Source organism: Pseudorasbora parva, chromosome 19, assembly GCF_024679245.1.
Source record: "Pseudorasbora parva isolate DD20220531a chromosome 19, ASM2467924v1, whole genome shotgun sequence".
Lineage (NCBI taxonomy): Eukaryota > Metazoa > Chordata > Actinopteri > Cypriniformes > Gobionidae > Pseudorasbora > Pseudorasbora parva.
The window spans coordinates 27735619-27760284 of record NC_090190.1 but is presented as its reverse complement, the minus strand read 5'-3'; the positions used below and the strand labels follow the sequence as shown (position 1 = coordinate 27760284).

General features: G+C 36.0%; 2 protein-coding genes across 2 annotated transcripts; one reads left to right on the top strand and one right to left on the bottom strand.

Annotated features, from left to right (window-relative positions):
* Positions 1-62: 62 nt before the first annotated feature.
* Positions 63-6120, bottom strand: rps18 (ribosomal protein S18). The gene is made up of 6 exons (XM_067425202.1): positions 6062-6120; positions 5527-5625; positions 5352-5438; positions 1205-1306; positions 490-581; positions 63-167 (listed from the first exon to the last, which is right to left on the bottom strand). Exons 1-6 carry the CDS (start codon positions 6062-6064, stop codon positions 92-94), a joined length of 459 nt encoding a protein of 152 aa, XP_067281303.1. The 5' UTR covers positions 6065-6120; the 3' UTR covers positions 63-91.
* Positions 6121-6257: 137 nt separating this feature from the next.
* On the top strand, positions 6258-24469 carry vps52 (VPS52 subunit of GARP complex). Its single transcript, XM_067425201.1, has 20 exons — positions 6258-6489; positions 9172-9256; positions 9363-9415; positions 9502-9577; positions 9801-9868; positions 10723-10898; positions 10987-11137; positions 11255-11355; positions 13165-13297; positions 13677-13734; positions 13893-14026; positions 15060-15215; positions 15417-15535; positions 17891-18014; positions 19073-19168; positions 19249-19356; positions 20128-20193; positions 20307-20418; positions 22661-22779; positions 22875-24469. The coding sequence occupies exons 1-20, from the start codon at positions 6403-6405 to the stop codon at positions 23019-23021; spliced, it is 2169 nt and encodes a 722-aa protein (XP_067281302.1). The 5' UTR covers positions 6258-6402; the 3' UTR covers positions 23022-24469.
* The last annotated feature ends 197 nt before the right edge of the window (positions 24470-24666 follow it).

Here is a 24666-nt window from a genome sequence, read left to right as displayed (position 1 = left end):
AGTGTCATGCAAATTTTAGCATCGAATCACATTTTGCTGAAAATAGAGACCAAGACACTGAATGGCTGAACAGTTCAGTTTTATTTTGAGTCTACTTCTTCTTGGACACACCCACAGTACGACCACGACGACCAGTAGTCTTTGTGTGCTGACCACGGACACGCAGACTAAAGAAAAAAAGATAAGAAATAAGAAATAAATTAAGTAAAACAAAAATCACATTAAATGATTGGCCATACAGATTTTGAACATTATATTTGAGTTCACCATTAAAAATATGACCCTTAATAGTCCAAAAAATAAAATCCAAATGCACCCAGTGCCAAATTTTATCACTGGACCTGATGGCATTAAGGTCCAACATAATTCAAGACTATTCTAACAAGTCTTACGACTTTCTGGTAACAAAAATAATTTCCTCCATTCTTTGTTATAAACAAATCAACGACATCAATTAGTTATTGATTAAGCATTTGCAGGGAAACTCACCCCCAGAAGTGACGGAGGCCACGGTGAGCCCTGATCTTCTTCAGCCTCTCCAGATCTTCTCTCAGTTTGTTGTCCAGACCGTTAGCGAGGACCTTGGGAACACCACAACAACATTTAAAAATATATATATATTCTAGTTACTTAAGTAAAAGCACTTATTTGTGAAATAAAATAGCAATATGATTTTAATATGGCTGATCCATGTGCTAATGACAGCATGTCAGGCAGGAAACTACTTCAATCATTCATCAAACTTAAACGTGGCTTATTTGAAACATGCAAGTAATAGTAAAATTAAGTAATAAAGTAAAATTTTCCTAGATAAATGAGCACTATTGTTAGGCACATATCCAAATGTTTATTTAGAGCATTGGAAGCTAAATCAGTACCACAGTCAGTGCCCTGTGAAAAGCTTTGTGCACTTATTATTCAAAAGGCCCGTTTTCATGGTTTAGTATTTCTCTAACGTAGAACAATTATTAAACATGACTAGTTGGCTAAAAGCTTATCACCACCTTTGGTCCTGGAGCACCACTGTTCTGGCATATCCCTGGTCTGAAGGGTATGATATAGCTCAAAGACTATCACTCATTATTCATGGGTTGTGTTAGAATTTTTTTTTTTTTTTTTTTTTTTTAAAGATCTGATTTAACAACCAGATTTGCACCGACAACCCTATAAAAAAAACAAACAAACAAACACCCAACCCTCATACCTGACTGTATTTCCCATCTTTAATGTCCTTCTGTCTGTTCAGGAACCAGTCTGGGATTTTGTACTGGCGAGGGTTCTGCATAATGGTCACCACCCTCTCAACCTGTTCACCGAATAAAGCAAATTGGTTTGGTTACAAATGTGTTATTTGCAGTCACACAGAACGCATCAGTAAAAAGAAAAAGAATGTTTATTAAAGATACTGTGCATCCCTATGCTTAAAGCAGCACAGTTAACAAAATTAACAACTGTGTTTGAGTCAGTGAATGTAAAATTTACTGTTTATGTTTTTCAAATGACAATTTTAACTTAATTGTTTTGAAATAAATGGCTGCATGGCTTAAGGACATACTTTAAATCCAAAAACAATTATAATAAAAACAATATAGACTAGTGTCTGTGAAAATTTACCTGCAAAACAATTTACACATGAATCCTGCATGTCTGTGTGAATGAATGCCACAGACGAGCACTTTCATTAACAGCATATTTTTGTTACTGTCGGTACGTTCTGCATAGTGTACGAGATGGTGTAGGATATATAAGCTATTGTTTAAACTCAAGAGTGTTTTGGCGATTCCAATTTCAATTATTTTTTAATTGACGTTTTAAACAGGCTTCTAAAATTATTTCAGTTGCCCCTCAAATTTATTTTGTGAATGTATTTTGCAATTCCGTACACAATCCTGGGGCCCTAATTTAATGGCATGATATTGAATTTAAGACTTCCTGCACCAATTTAAGAAATTAAAGCCTTAAATTGTAGAGGGTCAAATTAAGACTTAAGACCCATGAAAACCCTGTATATAAGTAACTGATATAGTCTTGACCATACAACTAAATTTTAAACTGTATTTGGATACATCACAAACAAAGCAACGTCAACTGTACCAAATAGAACATTCTCCATTGGCTTAAGTGGGGTGCGAATGTTACTTGTCAGACTGTACAAACATGACCCAGCTGTAAGCCATGTAACAGCAGGATCTCAGTTGTCAATTTCAGACTGCACAGCAGTTAAAAACTTGTTTAAAAAGGATGCACTCTGCAGGACTCATCTGGAGTTATAAAATAATAAAAAATCTTTGTAGAGCAAGTGGTTTGTTGTTCTTGCAACTAATAACATCAGGTTCTGCACTCCTTTTTGTTTTTGATATGACCGAAGCCACACTGCAGGACTGTGCCTTAAAACTTAATAATACCAGAATTTAATCTGAGGTAAAATGGTCACAGCACTTACATCTTCATTAGCTGTTTAACAGACCTGTCTAATATGTTATTAGGTAGAACTATTATACAAATAAAGTAGACATTAAAAAATTTGCCGTTTGCAGTGTGGATAATGTCCGACGTAGCTAGCTGAGCCGAAATGCATAATTATGTTGTTTCGCTTGGTCCCCTCAGTTGCATTGAATTTTCTTCTATGTTTGTATAGTCAAGTCAGATTACTTTTATTTATATAGCACTTTTTACAATGCCGATTTTTTCAAAGCAGCTTCAGTGTTAACAGAAAAATAACGCAATAGAGTTTGATTTGGCTGTACAGCTGCTCTGGAGAAAACAGTGATGCTATCCAGCTCTTTAATTATCATATAGTGTCAATGGCCCTCATTTATCAAAAGTGCGTACACCAAATTTCCAGCGTACACCCAAACCCACGGTGAATATATAACCCACTGTAAAAAACAACAACATAGTAATTATAAACGTCGATGTTTATTGTTGTGCAACAGACTTCAATGTTTAATTTGTGTGACTATACCAAAGCATTTGAGGCATGTATTCCTCCAGTTGCGAGCCTATGCGGCAGCTGCGCATGGACTGGGACTGAATAATTCAGACTGACAAAATAATAAAAATGACATTCTTTTAAATAATAACAAAATAAATAATAACGGCATTCTTCTTCTAAATAACAATAAGCGTCATTACTTATATATCAAATTTAATTCATACTGACTGACAAGAATAAACATATAGCTGTGAGAATGCGCTCTACGCGTTTGACTGATGCGACATACTCCGGAGCGACTTACTAGTCCAGCTTATAAAATACGGTAATAAAAATAATAAAAAGAATCTTAATTGTCATGCAATTATTAATGTGAATGAATGGTAGGCTACTCCACATCACCATATCGTACACACCAATACATTAACGAAATTAAATGCTAATTGTTTCAAAACATGTGCTGTAAAATAATGCATTGTGATAGGTAGGCCTAATTTATCATCCAAACAGCTTTAAACTGCTGGAGTGCGCTTCTCAACCTCCACACTATTAATATTAGGCTACTCGTAATTTGGGTCCATATTTGTTTTTTTTTTGGGTGCCTTTAATCCCACTCTTACTCTCAAATAAAACAATTACATTTTTTTCCACTTCCCTGGTTATGGTCTTGTTGGGCAATCATCCCAACTCAATAATTTTACTAGTCCACTAGTCAGGGCACTGATCGGGGAGTCAGACCCCGAGTGGACTAGTAAGATGATTGAGACGCACCCGATCTCCATGTTGGAGAAGTTTCGCTTCTTTGCCGTCTTCTGTGTGTCCATGGCGTAAAATGAGGGCGTGGGGGAGGCAGAGACTTGAATATAGAGGGGCGTGTTATTCTAATGACGATCGTTTTCAGCCGCTGCATTTATCAAGGGCAAGTATTGCAGAGCAGCTTCATAAGTCAGGCGGTGAGAGGAGTGCAAGCATAATCTTACGCCAACATATACGCACGTTTCTACGCAAGTTTGATAAATGAGAGCAGATCAGTAAAATAACAGTATTTAGAATACCTAACTAAGCAAGTCAAAAGCGACAGTGGCAAAGGTTAGTGGACTCAACTAATTTAATGAGTAAACTAATCAAATATTTTATGCAGCATGTCAGTTATGCATTAAAGAATTAAGAAATTGTTGCAGGCAAACTAAACAAAATAGCAGTTTAATAATAAAAGTAGGCCTACCCTAAAAATACATTTTATTACACAAGTTGGATATACTAAATCCTCTTGATATGATAGCTAAATCAATTTGACCATCTCTCTATAACCTAGTAGTACACCATAAAAATACATTTTCTTGCTGTGTCTCATTTCAGAAGGCTGCGTCCTCCGGAGGTCGCATTTAAAGGCTGCATCCGTCATAAGGCCGTCTCATTTCAAAAAAGTGAGCAGGACACTCCAAATCCGTCCTTCTTTCACAGGATTTCGGAGTGTGCATGAGGTGTAGCCTTCGCGAATGGAGATAACCCACAATTCTTTGCGTCGCCGTTAACACTTCGTCATATAAATCTTTTTATATTATATGAAAAAAAACCCCACTGAAACCACTGCCAGATATACATGCAAGCGTAGGTGTGGTGTTTAAAATGTAAGTTCAAGCTTGTTTTTATTTTTTAAGCTCCATTTCCTTAAACAGATAGTTGTGGTTAACAGGATTACAACGCTTTAGCTCTTTTTAAACGTTTAGAACAGTACATTACTGTCAAGACAAAAAACATTTCATAGTAATTTTTAAGTTATAAATAATTTTCATTCATATAAACTGGCGTGAGAGCGCAATTAGGCTGAACGTGTTGGCATAGCAACGTGATACTTCCTGCCTGTGTGTCCTAGGAAGGACATCTTGTTTAATTCTGATTAAGGACGCTCCGTATACTGCATCCTACACCGGACGTGTCCTCCGGAGGACGCAGCCTTTGAAATTTAACGAAATGAGACACAGCTTCTGTCGTTTCTTAGTCTAGAAGGCACCAATTTAAACAAACAAAAAAAAAAAAATTCACATTTCTACTACATTGATGACCCAGTTTAAATACAGATTAATCTTCCCAGCGCTGAAGTACCCCTTTAATAATTTGAATAATTGTGCAAACCTACATAAAGTCAACGCCATAATAATGCTTGAAAGAGCCAAAACTTTATTAATATAACTGATTATATTTGTCTGAAAGAAGAACGTCATACACCTATGACTTGAGGGTGAGTAAATCATAGGCCAATTTTTTTGTAAACTATCCCTTTAACCTAGTATTACTAGAACTTTGATCATATCACCCACCAATAATTGTAATCATTATTGACCAAAATCACTATTTATTATACTAGTTTATAATAAGTTTTGTACTTAAGGAAAAAAAAAAAAGACAAACCCACCTCATCCTCAGTGAGTTCTCCAGCCCGCTTGCTCAGATCTATATCAGCTTTCCTCAGGACCACATGGGCATATCGTCTTCCAACACCCTGTGGAGTAAATGTACAGCATGCAGGTTTGAAAACTTTAACTTCACAGGCATTACAAACCGAAACGCTATTAGTTTTAATCACTCACCTTGATGGCAGTGATGGCAAATGCGATTTTGCGTCTTCCGTCAATGTTCGTGTTGAGAACACGAAGAATGTGCTGGAACTTCTCTGGAATGACGAGCGACTACAAGAAAACAGACAAATCACAAACTTATTTTAAAAACAAGTGTCAAATTTAATTAATTTGAAGCAAGTAGCACGAACTGTCCAGCTAACGTTAGCTCACTGGCTAGACATATATACTTAAGCTTCTCTCATTGGTTTAAACTAAACAAACAAAATAAAAGTATAAATTACTAAATTTCTGCATAAACTTTCAGAATACTGTGATAATACAATGTAATCTGTTTTGTAGACTTAAACCGGCGCGGACTGAACACGGACTTTCTAATCACTCACTTTAACGTTAACTCTATAATGGAAGCCTAAAATATTTATTTATATCGATTCTATATGCACAAAAAACATTAAATGTTAAATCTGTACTAACATAAGCACACGAATACGTGCGATGTTATCAGATTTCATGTAAAATCTTGAGGATTTCATTTCGTACTCACCATCTTGTTCGCTGGTTCCGCGCAAAGAGGAAGTGATCACGTTCTCGCGATAATTTGTCCACTCGACGTGCGAACTTTGACCGGAACAGATTCCGTCGCAATGTACGGGCAGATGCTAACGCTATGCTAATGCAAAACAATACTGTATTTTTAACCGATGACGTTGAAACATATAAAGCGCAGTCATTGCTGTTTCGTATTTTGTATAATATATTTAAGGGCTTTTACTCCTTTGGAAATACATTTCTTATTATGTTACAGTGTGACTTTTTGGGGAAAATTGATGACTGGAGGGACTAAAATACTGAACGGACATGTAGTTTTTGTGAACTACAGACGTCATGGCGGAGACGCTGATTACTGGAGCTGTTCACTTAAACACACCCGATGATTCTGTGAGCGGCGCGATGGCGTATTTACAGGATAAGGTGATGCTTTTCTTTCATGATATAGCAGTGTCTCATGCGGTTTTCTTTGTTTTTACTGATCATGTTGAACCGAACCTGTTTAAGTTACACTGCGGTAAGCGCTAGAATTGTAAATAGCCTCAGATGTGAATGTAATAGAAATAACACCGACGTACTGTTGTTTCAAATTACTTATCATAGTTATTATAATTCATGTTATGCTGTTTTACTGATCGCGACTGTCATAGGCCTATGCAGGTCTTTATTTCGGCCAACATCTGAAGATATATTTTCTGTCATATCCCTTTTTTTCACAGTCTATGGTAATATCCTACGATAAGATCATGTGACAGTTTAGTGATGTGTTCAAGCGCTCTCGCATAATGTCAGATGTTAAAATTAAGACTTTGGTATAGCATGTAACAATAGGAAGTAGTAACATTCTTCTGCGCATTGCTCATTTAAGTACGTTAGTGATGGTGAATCCTCTTCTGTATCGTGAAATGGACTTCACTGTGTCCAGTCCGGTCCAGTCGAAAGCTTTTCAACACGGTGCGCGTTAATGACATCTTGTGGTCAAAAGGTGTAAAAGCTGCCTTTGCCTCCAGACGACTCAACCATTTCTTGATTGTTTCATATAATAATACATTAAGGCAAGGCAAGTTTGTTTTATATCACATTTCATACACAATGGCAATTCAAAGTGCTTTACATAGAAATAAATTAAAATAGTGATAACACATGCATAAGAAATAAGAATAACGTGTAAGAATTAAAATAAAAACAAAGATAATTAAAACCTTTGTAAAGAGAATTTTAAAAATAAAGATAAAATGGTGATAAATAGATCTGCCTATCTGCCTAATTCTAAATTCGGTCGGTCCAAGACGGTCTTCTGAAGATTTACCCACCCTCAAGTCAACAAACATTGTTGTTTTGTTTTTGAAGTCTATAAAAGTATAATCATCCATCATATGACTGCTCCATACAGCTCTGGGGGTATAATAAAAGCAAAGCGATGCATTTGTGTAAGAAAAATATCCATATTTAAAACGTAATTTAGATATTTTTTATTTTAAATTATTACAAAACATTATTGTCTAGCTTCCACCATATTGCCTAATGTATTCAACTTGAAAAAGAGTGTAATGCTTCTTGCAGTTCAACATACATCTGACAACATTGCACACCAGTTTTAATTTTTTTTTTCCCTCAATCTGGCGGAACCTAGATATATTACTACTTTGTAAAGTTTTAAATATGGATATTTTTCTTGTACAAATGCATCACTTTACTTAATTTGTGTTTCGAAGATGTACGAAGGTCTTACAGGTTTGGGGCAACATGAGGGTAAGTAATGGCAGAATTAAAATTTTTGGGTGAACTATCCCTTTAAGAAATAATTCATTTTTTGGCCTTTTTATTTTATGTAATGAGCACAAAGAGGTGTCCAAGGCATATGTTGTCCTTGATTGGTTTTCCCTGAAGATATAGGCGAAATCGCCCCCTATACCCTAAGATAGGGCATTATTTGAAGGGACGAAGGGACAGACATTTGTAGTGGTGTATGAAACCGTAGTGGACTTTAAGTGCACTCATTCAATCCCACATAGCACCATAATAACGGCAATCAACAGCTATCCAACTTCATGCATACGTTTTCATTCACTCCTTCAAGTTTGGTGGAGAGGGGATTATGGTGTGGGGTGGTTTTTGAGGGTTTGGGGCTTGGCCTTTAGTTCCAGTGAAATAACTCTTAATGCTTTAGCATACCAAGATATAGTTTGGGGATGGCCCCTTTCTGTTCCCAACATAACTGCCCAAAGCAAGATCCATTAAGACATAGATGAGTCAGTTGATTAACATTATGTCTGTGTGTGTGTGTATGTGTGTGTATATTACAGACTGATGGGCTATAAACATATATTAAGTAAATTTCGTTGATTATCTAGACCACAATACCACATATTACGGTCTGATTAGATTAGATTAGATTAGATTAGATTAGATTAGATTAGATTAGATTAGATTAGATTAGATTAGTTTAAGAATTGTGTAGAAAAAGTGTGACTTTGGCAAGGGCCAAATTGTTATGGCAAGGTGACTGGGTCAGAGTATCTCTAAAATGGCGAGTCTTGTGGGTTGTTTCCTGATCAGACTCAGCAGTGGTCTGAGGAGGGACAAACCACAAACCAGTTACAGGTTGTTGGATGCCCAAGGCTCATCAATGCAAAAAAGGGCATTGAAGGCTGTCTACTGTGGCACAAGTGGCACAAGTCACATGAAATGTGAATGACTGTCATGGGAGGAATGTGTCACAAAATGCAGTCACTGAAGTTCTTCCGATCATTTATTTCTTATGTTCATTGCTTTGCCTCAAATGGCCTCATACAAGGAAATTGCTGCTAAAAATATTGCACTTGAAAAAAGAACCATTTACCAGATCATAGAGACCTTCGAGGAGAGAGGTTCAGCTGCATCAAAAAAGGCTTTTCACGGGTTTCAAAGTCACAATGCTCCTTACGGCCAGTCCCTCTCTAAATTCACTGCAGTTAACATTTTTAATAAATGTGTTTGGTTTTAATCTGCTATATTGCTCTCCTCCTCTCAGGTTAACGCTTTTAGAATCTTTTTGCAGTAATGCTTGAATCAGCAAGATCAACTTTTTAATGACGACTGTCTCTCTTTGTTATCTGTTGGCAGAAGTCAGACTTTGATGTGGTTCCTCCACTAAATTTGGGTGATCTGGACATCACCACAGATGAGTTCATTCTGGATGAGGTGGACAGTGAGTTTGGCATTTTTGTTTTTCATCACTTGAGTAAGGGAAGTGCGAGTTACTCGTTTCATTATTCATTAATGAGTTCCTTTATTATTTGTCTTTTTTTTTTTAGTTCACATTCAAGCTAATCTGGAGGACGATCTGGTGAAAGAGGCTCTCAAGACGGTGAGATGAAAGTTCAGCTGCCTACGTGTCTGTGATCATCATCATTATGTCTTAAATGTTTTTTAACATTTTTTTATGTGGAACAGGGTGTGGATTTGCGACAGTACTCCAAGCAGGTGGAGTCCGAGCTGCAGCGAATTGAACAAGCATCAATCAAAGACTGTATCCATACTTTTGTCTTTAATGGCTTTATTGCAGAATCACACAAAACCATGTCCACTGTTGATTACATAGTGAGATTCACTCTCATATTGATGCAATAACCTGTTATGATTTTGCATATTTATATATTTTTTCCTCCTGCTCTGTTATATTGATACTTTTGTAATTAAGACTTTTTAAAAAATGGTCATGGATATTAATAAAGAACCCTTAACTGGTGTAGATATCAAAGAGAGTCAGAATATTGCCTCTTTACACAACCAGATCACAGCCTGTGACTCAATACTGGAGGTGAGTGTATTTAGTGGACATTAGGATTTTACACTGTTGTGGTTTGGAAATTAAATCACTGAGAAGCTTTGGTAATAATTATTTTACTCCACCTCTCCATGTAGAACTAATACTGTCTGAACAGGGCTTATGACCTGTATTGCTAAAATATGTTTTACCTGTCGAGAATCTAAACATCACTGATTAACCTCTAGGTGGAAATCAAACATGGAGGAAAATCTCCTTCAAGTTTAAAATGAAACATATTATAATTAAGAAGAAAAGCTGCAGAAAATAGTAACTTTGGAATCATTATCATCATCACTTATTTATATTTTAGAATATATTTACTCATAATAGAAGTCCTGTAGAATGCCATCATATAATATTGCCTCAGATGCATTGATGGGACCAAAAACTTAGAGCCCAAATAGACAGAATGTGTTTTTTGCATTGAGAGGCACCTTTTTCAAATAGTTTTCTATTGGCAGTGAGTGCTTTGCACGGCGTCTAAAGAGGATGTTTTTACAAATGTTTTTTTTTTTTTCATTGTCCAATCGAGTGAATGGAGAAAAAAAGCTACCAAAATAAGGCAGCGCCTCGCATTTTCAAACCTGAAAAAATGCCCTTTAATATAAGAAAACTGCCAGTAAATTTATTTTGACATATCTTAAGAAAATGGGAACATATGGCTGAAAATATCACAAGGTGTGTGTGTGTGTGTGTGTGTGTGTTTTAATAGTCAGTTTTTGTGATCGTCCAGCAATTTCAAGGAAAGGGATATTTACATTAAAGAGAGCAGTTTACTAGTCAAAAATTTTGATGTGGTCTTTGATGTGTTTATTGACAATTCAGTGCATCTGCTTTCTGTCTAGCGCATGGAGGGCATGTTGAGCAGTTTTCAGAGCGACCTGTCATCCATCAGCAGTGAGATTCAGACTCTGCAGCAGCAGTCAGTCAGTATGAACATGAGGCTGAAGAACCGCCAGGCTGTCCGCAGTCAGCTCAGCCAGCTGGTTGACGAACTGGTCGTTCCCAGCACCATGATTTCGTAAGGACACATATTGTGCTTGTTATTACAGGGATATTTTGCTTTACCTTCTTAAATTATAGATTGAAAAACTGTTTGTGTGTTGCAGTGTGATACTGGACAGTCCTGTAACGGAACAGGAGTTTTTGGAGCAGCTTCACGAGCTAAATAACAAGATCAACTTTGCTAAAGAGCTCAGCTTCAGAGAGACCCTCGCCTGCTCTGATATACAGGACATCGTAGATCGCCTCAAAATTAAAGTGAGAGAAAATCAAAGATTGATTGGTATAACCCATTCTTTATAAAACAGATGCATGCAAAATTAATTAAATTCAGTTTTCTGCTGCAGAATGTATCTGTCTTGATTCTGTTCACAGGCTGTCTCAAAGATCCGTGAGTTCATCCTACAGAAGATCTACTCATTTAGAAAGCCCATGACCAACTACCAGATCCCTCAGAACACACTACTCAAATACAGGTACAACACTGTACAAAACAGATACCAGGTAACCGATAGTTCTTTACATTTGAAAGCCGATAACTGATTTATTGGCCAGTAAATCTAAATCTAAATTTTTATATTATTTTTAGGGCCGGGACTTTAACGCGTTAATTAAGATTAATTAATTACGTGACTTTAACGCGTTAATTAATTACAGAAAAAAAATTTAACCGCATTTAGTTTTTCAATGAATCAGTTTCGACGGACTGATTATACTGGAACACCAACTAGCGCAACAACTACAACAACAAACCATGGGTGCGTCTCAATCCGCTCCCTAGTTCAGTAGTCAGGGCACTGATCAGGGAGTCAGCCCATTGACTTATGTCTTGATCAGTGCCCTGACTAGGGAACTAGGGAGCTGATTGAGACGCAGGGCATGAGTGAACATGAACGAAGAAGCTGATGAGACTGCTTTGCTTGGCCCCGTGGATGGGAAATTTTGTTTTAAAAAACGAAAGAATGGAAGCGTCGTCAAGAGCATGGTAGTGTGCAAGCTATACAACAAGGAGTTAGCGTATCACCGCAGCACATCGAGCCTCAAATATCACAAATATGCTTTTGGTTAACTTAATGGCAAACATTGCACTGGTCTGCTGGACTGAAATAAATAAACAATATTTTGTTGATTAAGCTTATGTTTTCAGTCATTATTCAATGGTATACTAAAAATACATGTGAAAAATTACTTCTCATTGTTCTCAGGTCAGATATTTATATGCGATTAAAATGCGATTAATTTCGATTAATTAATTACAAAGCCTCTAATTAATTAGATTAATTTTTTTAATCGAGTCCCGGCCCTAATTATTTTGGAGAGCCTAATTACAAAAAAAAGTCTCACACATATCACACAGTGAAAGCTTGCACCGTAAATGCACACCCACATTAGTATAATCTATAAGACTACACCATTTAGTGTAAGCATGCACTCTCTCTCTCTCTCTCTCTCTCTCTCTCTCTCTCTCTCTCTCTCTCTCTCTCTCTCTCTCTCTCTCTCTCTCTCTCTCTCTCTCTCTCTCTCTCTCTCTCTCTCTCTCTCTCTCTCTCTCTCTCTCTCTCTCTCTCTCTCTCTCTCTCTCTCTCTCTCTCTCTCTCTCTCTCTGTGTGTGTGTGTGAGGGATATACTTGATAATGTCAAGTCGTACATCGTTAAAACAACAATTACGATATTATTGCAGACTATACATATTGCATGGCTTGAATTATTTACAGTGAATTTAATGTTTGTTCTCTGAAGGTTTAGTTAGCAAATAACACAGGCTATTTTCCCTCATCAAAAGTGCGGTGGTCTGACCCCCCTGGCACCATTTACATATGAACGCGACTGTAGATGACGGAAAACAAAATCTTGTTAGATATTTTTTGCTTCAATCTTGTAATGGTAAACACCAAATTATCCTCTTTAAAATGTCTTGAAAGAGAAGGGTCATAGATTGATTGTTAATTATCAATAATCAACTCTTATTTGTTGACCGTTTATTTAAAACGTTTTGGGTAACCCAATGATACTGCTATAGTAGTCAAGTAGACAGTTTAGCAGAGACTTTCACTAATTAAATTAATGAAAATAGAAAATTGATCCCCTCGAAAAATATGTAAAAGTCCTGTCATTTCCTGATACTGACTTACATTAAACACCATTACAGATATTAACAATATCTAATGGAAACAAAAATAAATTGCACTAAGATATTTTCTCCACTTTAAACTTCTGTCTCTCTCTTATTTCTATTGAGTGAGAAGCACCGTACTGAGTATGGATGTGTTTCTGGTCATCTACAGATTTTTTTATCAGTTCCTGTTAGCCAATGAGAGGACAGTTGCAAAGGAGATTCGAGATGAGTATGTGGACACCATGAGCAAAATCTACTTCAGTTACTTCAAGTCATACAGCGGCAGACTGCTGAAAGTCCAGGTGACATTCACAGAAGTGCACTACAGTTCACCACAAACCACAAGTCGATTTTACATAATTTCTGGGAGAAAAAACAGCAGTAAAACCAATCCACCTTATTGAGCGTTAAAATCTTTCTCAAACTAAACTCAAATTTACCACAGAAACTGGCTTCATGGAACAGGACACAGTTTATAAGATCTCTGCAGAGCACCCATACCATTGTTAAACCATTGTTAACCTTAGTTGTAATGAAGTTAGTGATAAAAATATAATAAAAATATATTATATAAAAGCAAAGACATTCTCAAAGTTGTGCTATATTTTGCTTGGCATGACCCTATTCTTTACTGCTAACATATATTTCTATTTTTTTTTTTTTCCTCTCTCCTTTTGCCAGTATGAAGACGTTGCAGACAAGGATGATCTGATGGGAGTAGAGGACACAGCCAAAAAAGATATCCTTTAAACTTACGTCTAATCACAATCACAGAAAATTAGCATGCCAAACAACTTACTTCAAGTCAATAAACATACTTGCCTTTGAGTTTGGTAGAGAAAGCCATTTGTTTTCTGTATCATTGTTATGTGGTTGATTTCTTTAACTGCTTCGCAGGTTTTTTCTCCAAGCCTTCTCTCAAGAGTAGGAACACTATTTTTACTCTTGGCCAGAGGGGGGAAGTATTGAACCCTGCAGAGCTGGAGGGGCCCATACTGATCCCACATGCCGCTCAGAGAGGAGAGTCCAGAGTGAGTCACTAGATTAATTACAACTGATCTAATCCTAATGACCAAACTTTAGCAAACTCTTTCAGCATTGTCTGTGCTATGGACATGGATAATACTTCAAAACATGGGTCACTATTTCTTTTCTTTGTTATCTGGGATAAGATATTACTAGGGGTGTCGCAATATACCGGTATTGATGATAATCACATTTTTTTTTTAAATTAAATATTATCATGTTAAAGGAGTAGTTCACTTTAAATTCGAATGACCCAAGGATTTACGAACCATTTATCAAGCCATCCTAGGTGTATATGACTTTCTTATTTCTGATAAACATATTCGGAATTATATTAATACATATTCCAAGCTTTATAATGGCAGTGATGGGGTTTAAGTTTTAAGCTCAACAAAAAAATGCATTCATCCTTCATAATCCACATGGCTCCAGGGCCATGGCCAGGGTTAATAAGGCCTTCTGAAGCAAATTAACAGGGTTTTGTAAGAAAAATGTAACATATTTTCCATATTTAACATGTTATAAGGTTTAACATGTATTTTTCTATCTTAAATATCTGAATTTGGCTGATAGCATTATTATTTTTTTCCCTTCTTCTTTTTAAAAGAGTTCTATAGATATTGTAATATTGTTAATATAATGTTGTTTGGTCACAAATCATGATAATCGTGTAGTGAAAAGTCTGATATCGTGACAGTCCTAGATACAACAACAACAACAACCGGAAAAAAAACCCATAGACTTACATTGTCATATATAGAGACAGAAATATCATAGCAACATGCTATGATGAGCAGTCCCACCAGGATTTAATCAGACATTTTTTGCAGTGGCAAAAATCGATACACTTTTTTAATTAAATTGTGGCAATATATGCAGCATTTGTGTTGTTTTACAGTGAAAACCCACCAATAATCATGATGCACTTTTCTGTAAATGGTTAATTTTAAATATATTTCTGTGCATAATTGCTATTTTTGTTACATTTGCTACTATAGCAGTATACTTTCTTACTAACCTCTCTCTGTTTTTTGCCAGTACCCATATGAAACTCTCTTCCGCAGTCAGCACTATGCTTTGTTGGATAATGGCTGTCGAGAATTCCTGTTTTTGTCTGACTTCTTTATGGTGGCTGGAAATTCTGCATTGGATTTGTTCAACAGCATTATGGGAAAAACGCTCAGCATGTTCCTGGTACAGTCACACTATCTCAGTATCAGTATCTTTGTAGGAAAAACATGAAAAAATGTTTCATATGTCCAGTGTTTAGTTTGCTAACAAAAAACTAACTATGTATTGTTCTTTTTTTAAATAGTTAGTGAAAATGTAATTAGTGTTCTTTTTATTAGACATTCTGTCATTACATTACTTTTTTTCTCTTTTCTCTATTTGTAGAAGAATTTGTCAACATACTTGTCAGACTGTTATGACAGTATTGCTGTGTTTCTCTGCATTCACATCATCCTTCGCTTCAGAGCTATCACGGCCAAGAGGAACATCCCTGCACTTGACAAGTCAGTCCCTCTGTCATTGCAAACTACTAGTGTAGCAGGAGCAATAGGTTCCCATGTACCCTCTTGGTAGTTTTTTTGTAACCTGTTTTTTTTGGGGACCCTAATGTCTAGTTAAGATTTTTTTATGTTGACGAGGTAAACTAACATCACATCAGTTTTGTTTGGCGGCAATCTTGAAATTATTTCAACGCGAGTGGCGAAAAACGCAGATTTTCATAACTCCAGACCCACACAACCTACAAAGACAAATTAACCCAATTCTTTTGATTCTGGATTCTGGAGCCTGTCTGATGTTTGAAATCTCTCATTAACCTGTTTGCTGCTGGTGTCATCAGTGATGATGATGAGGGGGAAGAGGTTGAGGTGGAGATTGATGATGAGATGGACAATGATGCTGATCTTTTATCAATTTAATAGTGATCAATTTAATAAATTTGCAATTGTTATAACAGAATAAATTAGTTTCATGTGGCTGAATTTGCAATGCAAAATGGCAAATGTTACATCGTTATGAGGGTAAACTGTTATTTTTCACCAATAAAGAGTGGTTGTACCATGTCAATAACCTTGCCATTTGATTCCTGGTGTCAGAATTATATTAAAATTTGGGTTAATATGTCTTTGTAGGTTGTGTGGTTAAGGAGTTAGGAAAATCTACTTTTTCCGCAACTCGTGTTGACATAATTTCAAGATGGCTGCCAAACAAACCTCATTGGACTAGTTGACCATGGCAACAATCCTTGGGTCATGCCGAGAGAATACTGCAAATACACTATGTTTGACATAGTCCGCTACTACCTGTCCGCCACTTTTTTGAACTCCTCCTAGACCACTGTGCTAATTTTCACACAAATTTAATGAAATCGCATACTAAAACCATGCCAACATAAAACATGGTATTCAAGTCTATTTGTCAAAGCGTTCTAAATTAACATGAGAACAAATTTGAGTCTACTAATTGTTTAGTCTCTCTCTGAGTCTACTAATACTTTAATGAGAGTTAGCTGACATGTAGTTATGTAGGGGGTCATAGTCAACAGAAAAGAGAAAAGGGACCATCAAAATAGTGTTACCTTTTTTTTTCTTGTTTTCTGTGAAAAGAAGATCAAAATGAAGTGTGTTTTGCTTAAAACAAGAAAAATGATCGTTTCCTTTTGAAATCTTGTTTTCTTGTTTCTGTCCCAAACAGAAAAAAATATTATTTTCTGTCTTTTACCATTGGCAGATAATTTTGCTTGTTTTAAGCAAAAACTTTTTTTTCTCTTTACAGAAAACAAGAATAAATATATGATCTAATTTATTTATCTAATGATAGCATCTTTATTTAGGAATTTTCAGATATTTGGACCGGAAATCAAGACAAAAATACTTGGCAAGAAAAGCATTTTTTTGCAGTGTAGTTCACATTCTTTTCAGCCAAATTTTTTGAGTGCTATATCCACATATTAAAGCATCCCTTGATAATATAAGATTATCCTGTAAGTTTCAGAGCTGATAACTTTCTTTTTAGTCAAAGAAAAGCTTTTATAGACACTAGGCCCAGAAAACGATCGTTATCGTTATTTTTAATGAAGTTCCAGCTCACGTGGTGAAGACTGTTTGTGTGTTCGCTTCATTTCACTGCGGAATCGTTTGTATACAAGTCTCAAGAGCTGGATTTGCAGACACAATGTTGTGCCTTCTATATTGGATCCGAGAGGAATGGTGCAACAAACTTATGCGAGTTAAACGTCTTTTTTATATGTAATAGTACTAGTCCCAAGGCTGTAACAGACCAAAACGTATGCCTGTCGGCAGAAATTCTTTCTTGATCAGGGAGCGCACGTACGTGTGTGTGTTTGTGAGCCCGCGGTTCACGCTTATGTCAACCGATCATGCTATCCAATCCTAGCCGTTTAATTCCAAGTCTCCAGTGCGTCACACCCATCAAAACCCAGCGTTTAGAAGACAGCCTTAAAACCAGTGTAGAAAATAGCCTATTACTTATTAGTTATGATATTTTTGAATGTAAAAACCACATGAACGTCATTAGTTGACCTCAGACAACAGTATAAAAAAAGGGAAAAAAAGTCAGTTCATGACGCCTTTAAAATCCAACCCACAACCTTTTTTCTTCTATGTTTCACCATGATCTACGTCACAATACAGAAGCAAAGATGAGTCACTACTTCCATTTATTACTACTTTAAATTATGACAAGAAACAAAATGGTGGGATCCATAAATTTGATCTCGGATCGCCCACACACACAAGCTCCTCTGCATTTGCCAAGCCAAGATTTTCATGACACTTGTATGTTCCTGTGGTTTATGTATTTTTATAAATGCCTTTTGTTTTTGTATGTGTATTGTGCAGGTACTGGGAGGCTGTGCTAGAATTGTTGTGGCCGAGATTTGAGCTCATTTTGGAGATGAACATCCAGAGCATTCGAAACACTGACCCTCAGAAACTGGGTGTACTGGACACCAGACCACACTATGTACGAAGCCTCTTACACAAACACTAGCTTTTCTGGTAGTGCAAGAATTTAGTATGTTCACATCTAGACCGCAACCTATCATCAGTTATTATATTTTTAAACGATTATGTTCATTTATGCTCATGTTGTTTTTAGATTTGAAAATGAAACAACAATTGTTCCATATTAATCAGTTTTATTTTTTATTCCTACCAAACATTTAATGTATTGATATGTGAAACTACATCTCAGTATAAAACATCTATCTCAGGATAATTTCATGGGTTTTATTTTTTTCAAACGCCAAATGATCACGATGCTCACGTTTACAAGCCAGCGTCATTATAGTAGCCTAGTCTTTTGGTTACCGTTTTACAGAATCTATGATACTTCAATTCAGTGTTTGAGTGGTAGGTAATAACCAAAGCAAGCATGACCAAGTCAGCATCGGTCGGGCACGCCTCCTTCAGCTCACGCCAACGAGCAAACGCTGGCCCAATGTTGATCCTCGTCCTGCCTTTAATCTGATCACTTTTTCGTTTCCTCATTACTTTCCTCCAACAAAACCTTTGCTTTCTTATTTTTCTGTGCTGCTTCGGACATGACTATAACATCCGACAAACAAACGATAGTTGGGCTCGCTCGTCCGAATGTAAGGAAGTGGGGGTGCTGGTGGAAGTGACGTATATGCCGTAAAGCAGTCGAATTTTATAGTTCCTTTTGTTCTCGGGTTACTACCCGAAACCCGAAGTTTAAAAGTACGATTTAAAACGATACAGACCCCATCAGGCTATGGCAGAGGTGTCATTCAACATATTAAGTCGACGTATCATCACAAGAGTCTTGAAAATATATTATGAAGGTTGAAAAGTTAACTAGTGCTGCTTTAAAGAGGGAACATTTTATGATTCAGCTATATTCAGTGAAAAGTGTAACATTTTCTCCTAAATATGATGCTCCATTTTTAAAGAAAAACGTTTATTTTTAAATATTTACATGTTTTTCTATGTACAGTATAATTTAAATACACATTTACATGTATGTGGCATAAATCATCTGTTTTGGCCTCGTTTGTGTAGATTACACGTCGCTATGCTGAATTCTCCTCTGCTATTGTCAGCATAAACCAAACCTTTCCCAACGAGAGGACCAACACGCTACTAGGACAGCTGCAGGTGAGCAGAACAGAAACCCCTCTGTGTCTTCAAAAGGTAAAGTGCCTTATATTGAAACCTGACATGGATATGATTTCCAGATCGAGGTGGAGAATTTTGTGCTGAAAATGGCGGCTGAGTTTCCTTCTAGACGAGACCAGCTCATCTTCCTCATCAACAACTATGACATGATGCTCAGTGTCCTCATGGTGAGGTTACTCGCATATCAGAGCAAAGTCTATTTATTCCATATATTCCAACTCTTTCCCCGCCAAACACTGATAATGACAAACAACTTTTCCGTTACTTGTGAGAGAACGCTTCCAGGCCAAAAATAGAATTTTCTGGGTTTCTGTGTTTTCACTGTCGGGCGCTAGGGGGCGATATTGCGCATCTTCTGAATGAGTACTGAATCTCCTGATCAAAACACAAGCGAGTAAGACGCAGTAAAACAAGTGATCGCATGTAATCATTTACATATGTAAAATAACCTGATCATCATCATGAAACAGCATATAAATCAAAACTGTCTAATGTTACTGAATGAGATGTGGACCTAGAGCTACAGGACTGTGAAGCATTATGGATGTTGAAGGACTATATCTACTCCATCTGTGTTTGATCATCGCTCTGAATCTAATCTGGAAACATTCTTTCATAAAAAGCTGATTTTCTCAGCTTTTTGTTCAAAATTGAGCTTTTTTAGAAACCCATATTCAAGTGTTGATAAAAAAAGGAAAGCATGAAGCTAGAATCATTTTATTTTTGTTGTTTGTTTAAAAGGAGAGGGTCAGCTCTTTATTTTGATATATTGCATGCTGAGATATTACCTCCGGGCTATTATCTTTTTATGAAAATTGTCAAAAAACCCTGGTAGTGGCCGACAACTTTTTTTAAAAAACGCTGGCAGGGAAAGAGTTAATGGTTAAGACTCGGTACCAGAATGCATCATGATTATATGTTTTGTGTGTTTTATAAAGGAGAGAGCAGCTGATGACAGTAAAGAGGTTGAGGGATTTCAGCAGCTCCTACTGGCTAGAACACAGGTACTTTCTGGGAAATGAAGTGCCGGTTCAGACTGGCAGCTGTTTTGAAGTAGGATGTTGCTTTCCTTATTGTAATGCAAGTAACCTCTGTTTGTTGATGTGTAATTTTATAGGAATTTATAGAGGAGATTCTTTCATCTCCGTTTGGAGGGATGATTGCATTTGTGAAGGAAAGTGAGGGACTAATAGAGAAAGGGCAACTTGACAAACTCAAAAATGATGAAGGTCAGTGCTTGAGCTACTTTTTCACAGTTAATTTTTATATCGTACTGCTTTATTTTTGATCTTTTATCATTCATTCATCATTTATTGATTCTTACACCGTGTCCTAACCAGACATGACACAATGCTGTGACACATGATAAAAGGTATCTTTTCCATAATAATCTAATAAGTTTTTGTCCTAACCAGCATTCATGGGGACATGGGGATCACTACATTCAGGATAGTCTTTCTTACAGCGGAAACATATCTCAGAGAGCTAAAAAGTGAGATCCAAGCAAAACAGTATTTATTCAATCAATTAATATTTAATTGAACAAAGACTTTCAAAATTAATTGGATAAACACATGCGCAGATTATCATAACTCTTCCTACTTCCATTTATCATTACATATTCTGGTTCATTGACATCCCATAATTTACATGTTTTGACTCTGTTTGTTACATGTTTAGCATGTTTTTGATCTCTTTTCCTGTTCTCTGAATGTACCCTATTTGAATGGAAATTGTTTCTCATGTGGACATCCACAATAATAAATTTGCATGCCACCTCAGCGATAAAACTTGTGCATTTGGTACTAGTTTTGTGATCCTACAAACACCCAGCAATGTGCTGCTGTATGATTGGATGCTGTGAACAAAATGTTATATACTTGAAATAATAATAATTTAATATTTAATAATAAATAATAAAAAATAATAATTGGTTTGTTTTCTTTAGCTAGGGTGAATTAAATTTAAATAAATTCATATTTAAATAAAAATTGACACTAAATGCATTATAATGTTACCAAATATTTGTTTCAAATAAATGCTGTTCATCATAAGTCCTACATTTTTTAAAGTTTAAGCAACACAACAACTAATAAGAAATGTTTCTTGAGCAGCAAGTCAGCATATTAGAATGATTTCTAAAGGATAATGTGACACTGAAGACTGGAGTTATGACTGCTTAAAATTCAGCTTTACCATCACAAAAAGAGACCAATTTAAATACAGTGCTGTGCAAAGGTCTTAGGCATGTTAGTATTTTCAACAACAACAAAAAAGTTTTAAGCCAGTTATTTATATAATTTGCAAGTGTGTCCGTATGTAATATCAGTTTACATTTTCAAACATTTATTTTGCCAATAATTGTAATAATCCATTCCAGTGAGATTTTTGCATGCAGAAGGAGCCTCAGTTTTGTCTCAGTTTTTTTCAGTTTCTTCGTGTATTTACAGACGGGAGTTGATGATGGTGAGATTAGATTGCCGTGTGGATCAAACAGCTGTTGTCAGACTCCTTCTGCATACAAAAATCTCACTGGAATAGATTATTACAATTAATGGCAGAATAAATGTAATGTTTGAAAATGTAAACTGATATTACCTACTGACACACTATTGCAAAATATATAAATAACTGGCATAAAAATATTTTTTTGGAGGGTGAAAATAGGGTGCCTAAGACTTTTGCACAGACTAGCTAGCAATTATTTTAAGGCAATAGATGCCTTTAAGAATATTTAAAGCTTAAAGGAATTAGATGCTATTTATAGGCCTACTTTATTTTGGAAGATGCATATTATTTGCACCTCAGTGTTGTTGGACATTTAACAGGACGTACATGATGCAATAATAACATGGTGTAAATTATTATATTTATTAAAATTATTATATGGATGCTGCCTTAATCGAACAACAAAAGCCCTCCCTACCCATTCTTCTCTTATTATTATTAAACATTTTGTTAGGCATTTTATTTCCACTTTTAGAAAATTTTCTTAATTTTTATTGAAAGTAAACACCTTTCTGATGTGATATGTGATGGGAGAAGAGCGGGGTTGATTGCGTCAACCTTGTTCCACGAGCCATACGCTCTGTTGACTATGCCATTAAAGATGTTGAAATAATCTTTTGTAATGTACCAACCAGGCATTGTTAGGCGGCGCTAGTATAAATAGCGCTTGCCAACGAGGCGTGCCATTTGCACTTGGTGTAAATAGACACTGTTATTTTAAGGTGTTATTAATATTTCACAATATTAATGCTTTTACTGTATTTTTGATTAAGTAAATGCAGCTTTGGTGAACAGACCTCTTTCAAAAACTTAAAAATAATCCTGTCCCCAAATTTATGAATCATATTACAATGTGTCCATCAGAGGATGTGTCCCCAGAAACACCCACAGAAGTCTGAGTGTCCATTGACCCACAAATCTGGATAATTAAAAAAAATCTGTATGTCTATATCTGTTTGACAGCTCGTATCACTCAGTTGGTGCGGGGTTTCTCCAGCACATGGAAGCAGTCTGTGGAGGCCCTGAGTCAGGATGTGATGCGTTCTTTCACCAACTTCAAAAACGGAACCAGCATAATTCAGGTACATGGGACAAGTTTCGTGACCATTTGTGTCCCGATGAAGTTATTTATTTATGTATTTAAATTTATCAATTTGTGTCTGGTTGTGTTCAATAGGGAGCATTGACCCAGCTCATCCAGTACTACCATGGTTTCCATAAGGTCCTCTCCCAGCCAACATTCCGCAGTCTGGCGGTGCGCTCTGAGCTCATAAACCTCCATCATCTGATGGTGGAAGTCAAGAAACACAAACCAAACTTTTGAACTTGCACATGAATCATCAGCATTTATTGGCCACAAGACTGTCAGAATCATTTGCTGTAGTTGCACTGCAAAAAATCATTCTTTAAGAGTAACTAAGGATGTAAACATTCGTAAAACAAGATATATTTTCCGGATAGGCAAAACTGTCTAAGACTAGTTTTCAGAAAATATATATTGGATGGTGAGTGCAATTTGTCTTCTGTCACTGGGAGAAGTTCTGTCAACTTAAGCAAAACAACAATTTTACAATCTTAAACTTTTTCCCTAAACAGCTAAAAATTTTGTGTCCTAAAGATGTTAAAAACAATTTTAAAGAGAGAGTTCACTCAAAAATTAAAATTCTGTCATCTTTTACTCATCCTAATGTTGTTCCAAACCTGTTTTGTTTATAAGACTTTCTTTCATCTTTGGAAAACAATAAAAAATATATATATTTTATGAAATCTGAGCAATTTCTGTCCCTCCATTGACAGCTAAGCAACTACCACTTTGAAGCTTCAAAAAGTTCATAAAGAGAACGTAAAACTAATCCATATTAATTGAGCAGTTTAGTCAAAATTTTCTGAAGAGAAACAATCACTTTAAATTATTAACAGACTGACTATAGGCTTTTATTCACATATAAACATTGATCAGCCAACATAAACAAACTAAAACTACCGGTAACCTGCTTGACGCATGAGCACAAATCTCTTGCGGAAACTCAAACGTGATGCCTCATTTTCTCACACGTCAAACAAACGTGATTGAGCATGTGTGCGTGTTTATATATGAATCAAAACCTTCATTAATCTTGTTCATCTTATAAAGCGATAGTGCCTCTTCAGAAAATTTTAACTAAACCACTCAAATCATATGAAATTTATTTTTTAAATGTTTATTTTATTTCGAATTTTTCGTGCGTAGTTTTCAAAGAAGGGACAGACATCACTCAATCATTAATTTGTGTTCCGAAGAGGAATGGGTTTGGAATGACGTGGGGTGAGTAAATGATAAAGAATCTAATTTTTGGGTGAACTGACCCTTTAAGTTTGCTGATAATTTCTTTCTTTCTGTGTTTAAAATGTAATCGCATTATTGGCCTGACAACGGATCTAAAAATGTGTTTTTCTTTTTGAAAAGTTCTATCAGGCCTATGCACTGTTATATAAACAAACAAAGTTAAATTGGACTTTAAGAATTTTAGAGGCATATGTGGGGGGAAAAAAGTAAATTGTTGTAGAATGCAAGAAGCCTAGCACATATTTGTATTAACTGTATTGAACTAAATCCATTCTGCCTTACATGTATTGCCCATTTATAGAGACCATTCATTTAGTAGTCTTGATGTTGAACCTTTTCATATACAGCACCATTTTATTACCTGTGTTATTATGTTGGTCATATTGGTATGTGTTGGGTTATGTCTTGCATTTCTAATGAAATAAATTAAATGCAATCAAATCTCATGATGCAACACCTAACAACTATCAGATCGTATCCGCTAAATGGTTAAAGGGCTCGAAGACTTTTGTCAGCATGGTGTAGAGAGTGATGTGTGCAAAGTTTGGTGACGATCTGACAAATGTCCTAGGAGGTGTTCGAAAAAGAATAGAAAAAACATGCATGGTTCCGGCATTACTAGCAAAAATTCACCTTGTATCTG

What these genes read in the sequence shown, in the direction of transcription:
- rps18 (XM_067425202.1), bottom strand. An exon ending in TTGCCATCACTGCCATCAAG is followed by an intron (nt 5,439 to 5,526) that starts GTGAGTGATTAA and finishes TTTACTCCACAG; the next exon opens with GGTGTTGGAAGACGATATGC. An exon ending in AAGATGGGAAATACAGTCAG is followed by an intron (nt 582 to 1,204) that starts GTATGAGGGTTG and finishes GGTGTTCCCAAG; the next exon opens with GTCCTCGCTAACGGTCTGGA.
- vps52 (XM_067425201.1), top strand. Translation starts at nt 6,403, where the DNA reads ATGGCGGAGACGCTGATTACTGGAGCTGTTCACTTAAACACACCCGAT. An exon ending in AACACACTACTCAAATACAG is followed by an intron (nt 11,356 to 13,164) that starts GTACAACACTGT and finishes GGTCATCTACAG; the next exon opens with ATTTTTTTATCAGTTCCTGT. An exon ending in GCAGACTGCTGAAAGTCCAG is followed by an intron (nt 13,298 to 13,676) that starts GTGACATTCACA and finishes TCCTTTTGCCAG; the next exon opens with TATGAAGACGTTGCAGACAA.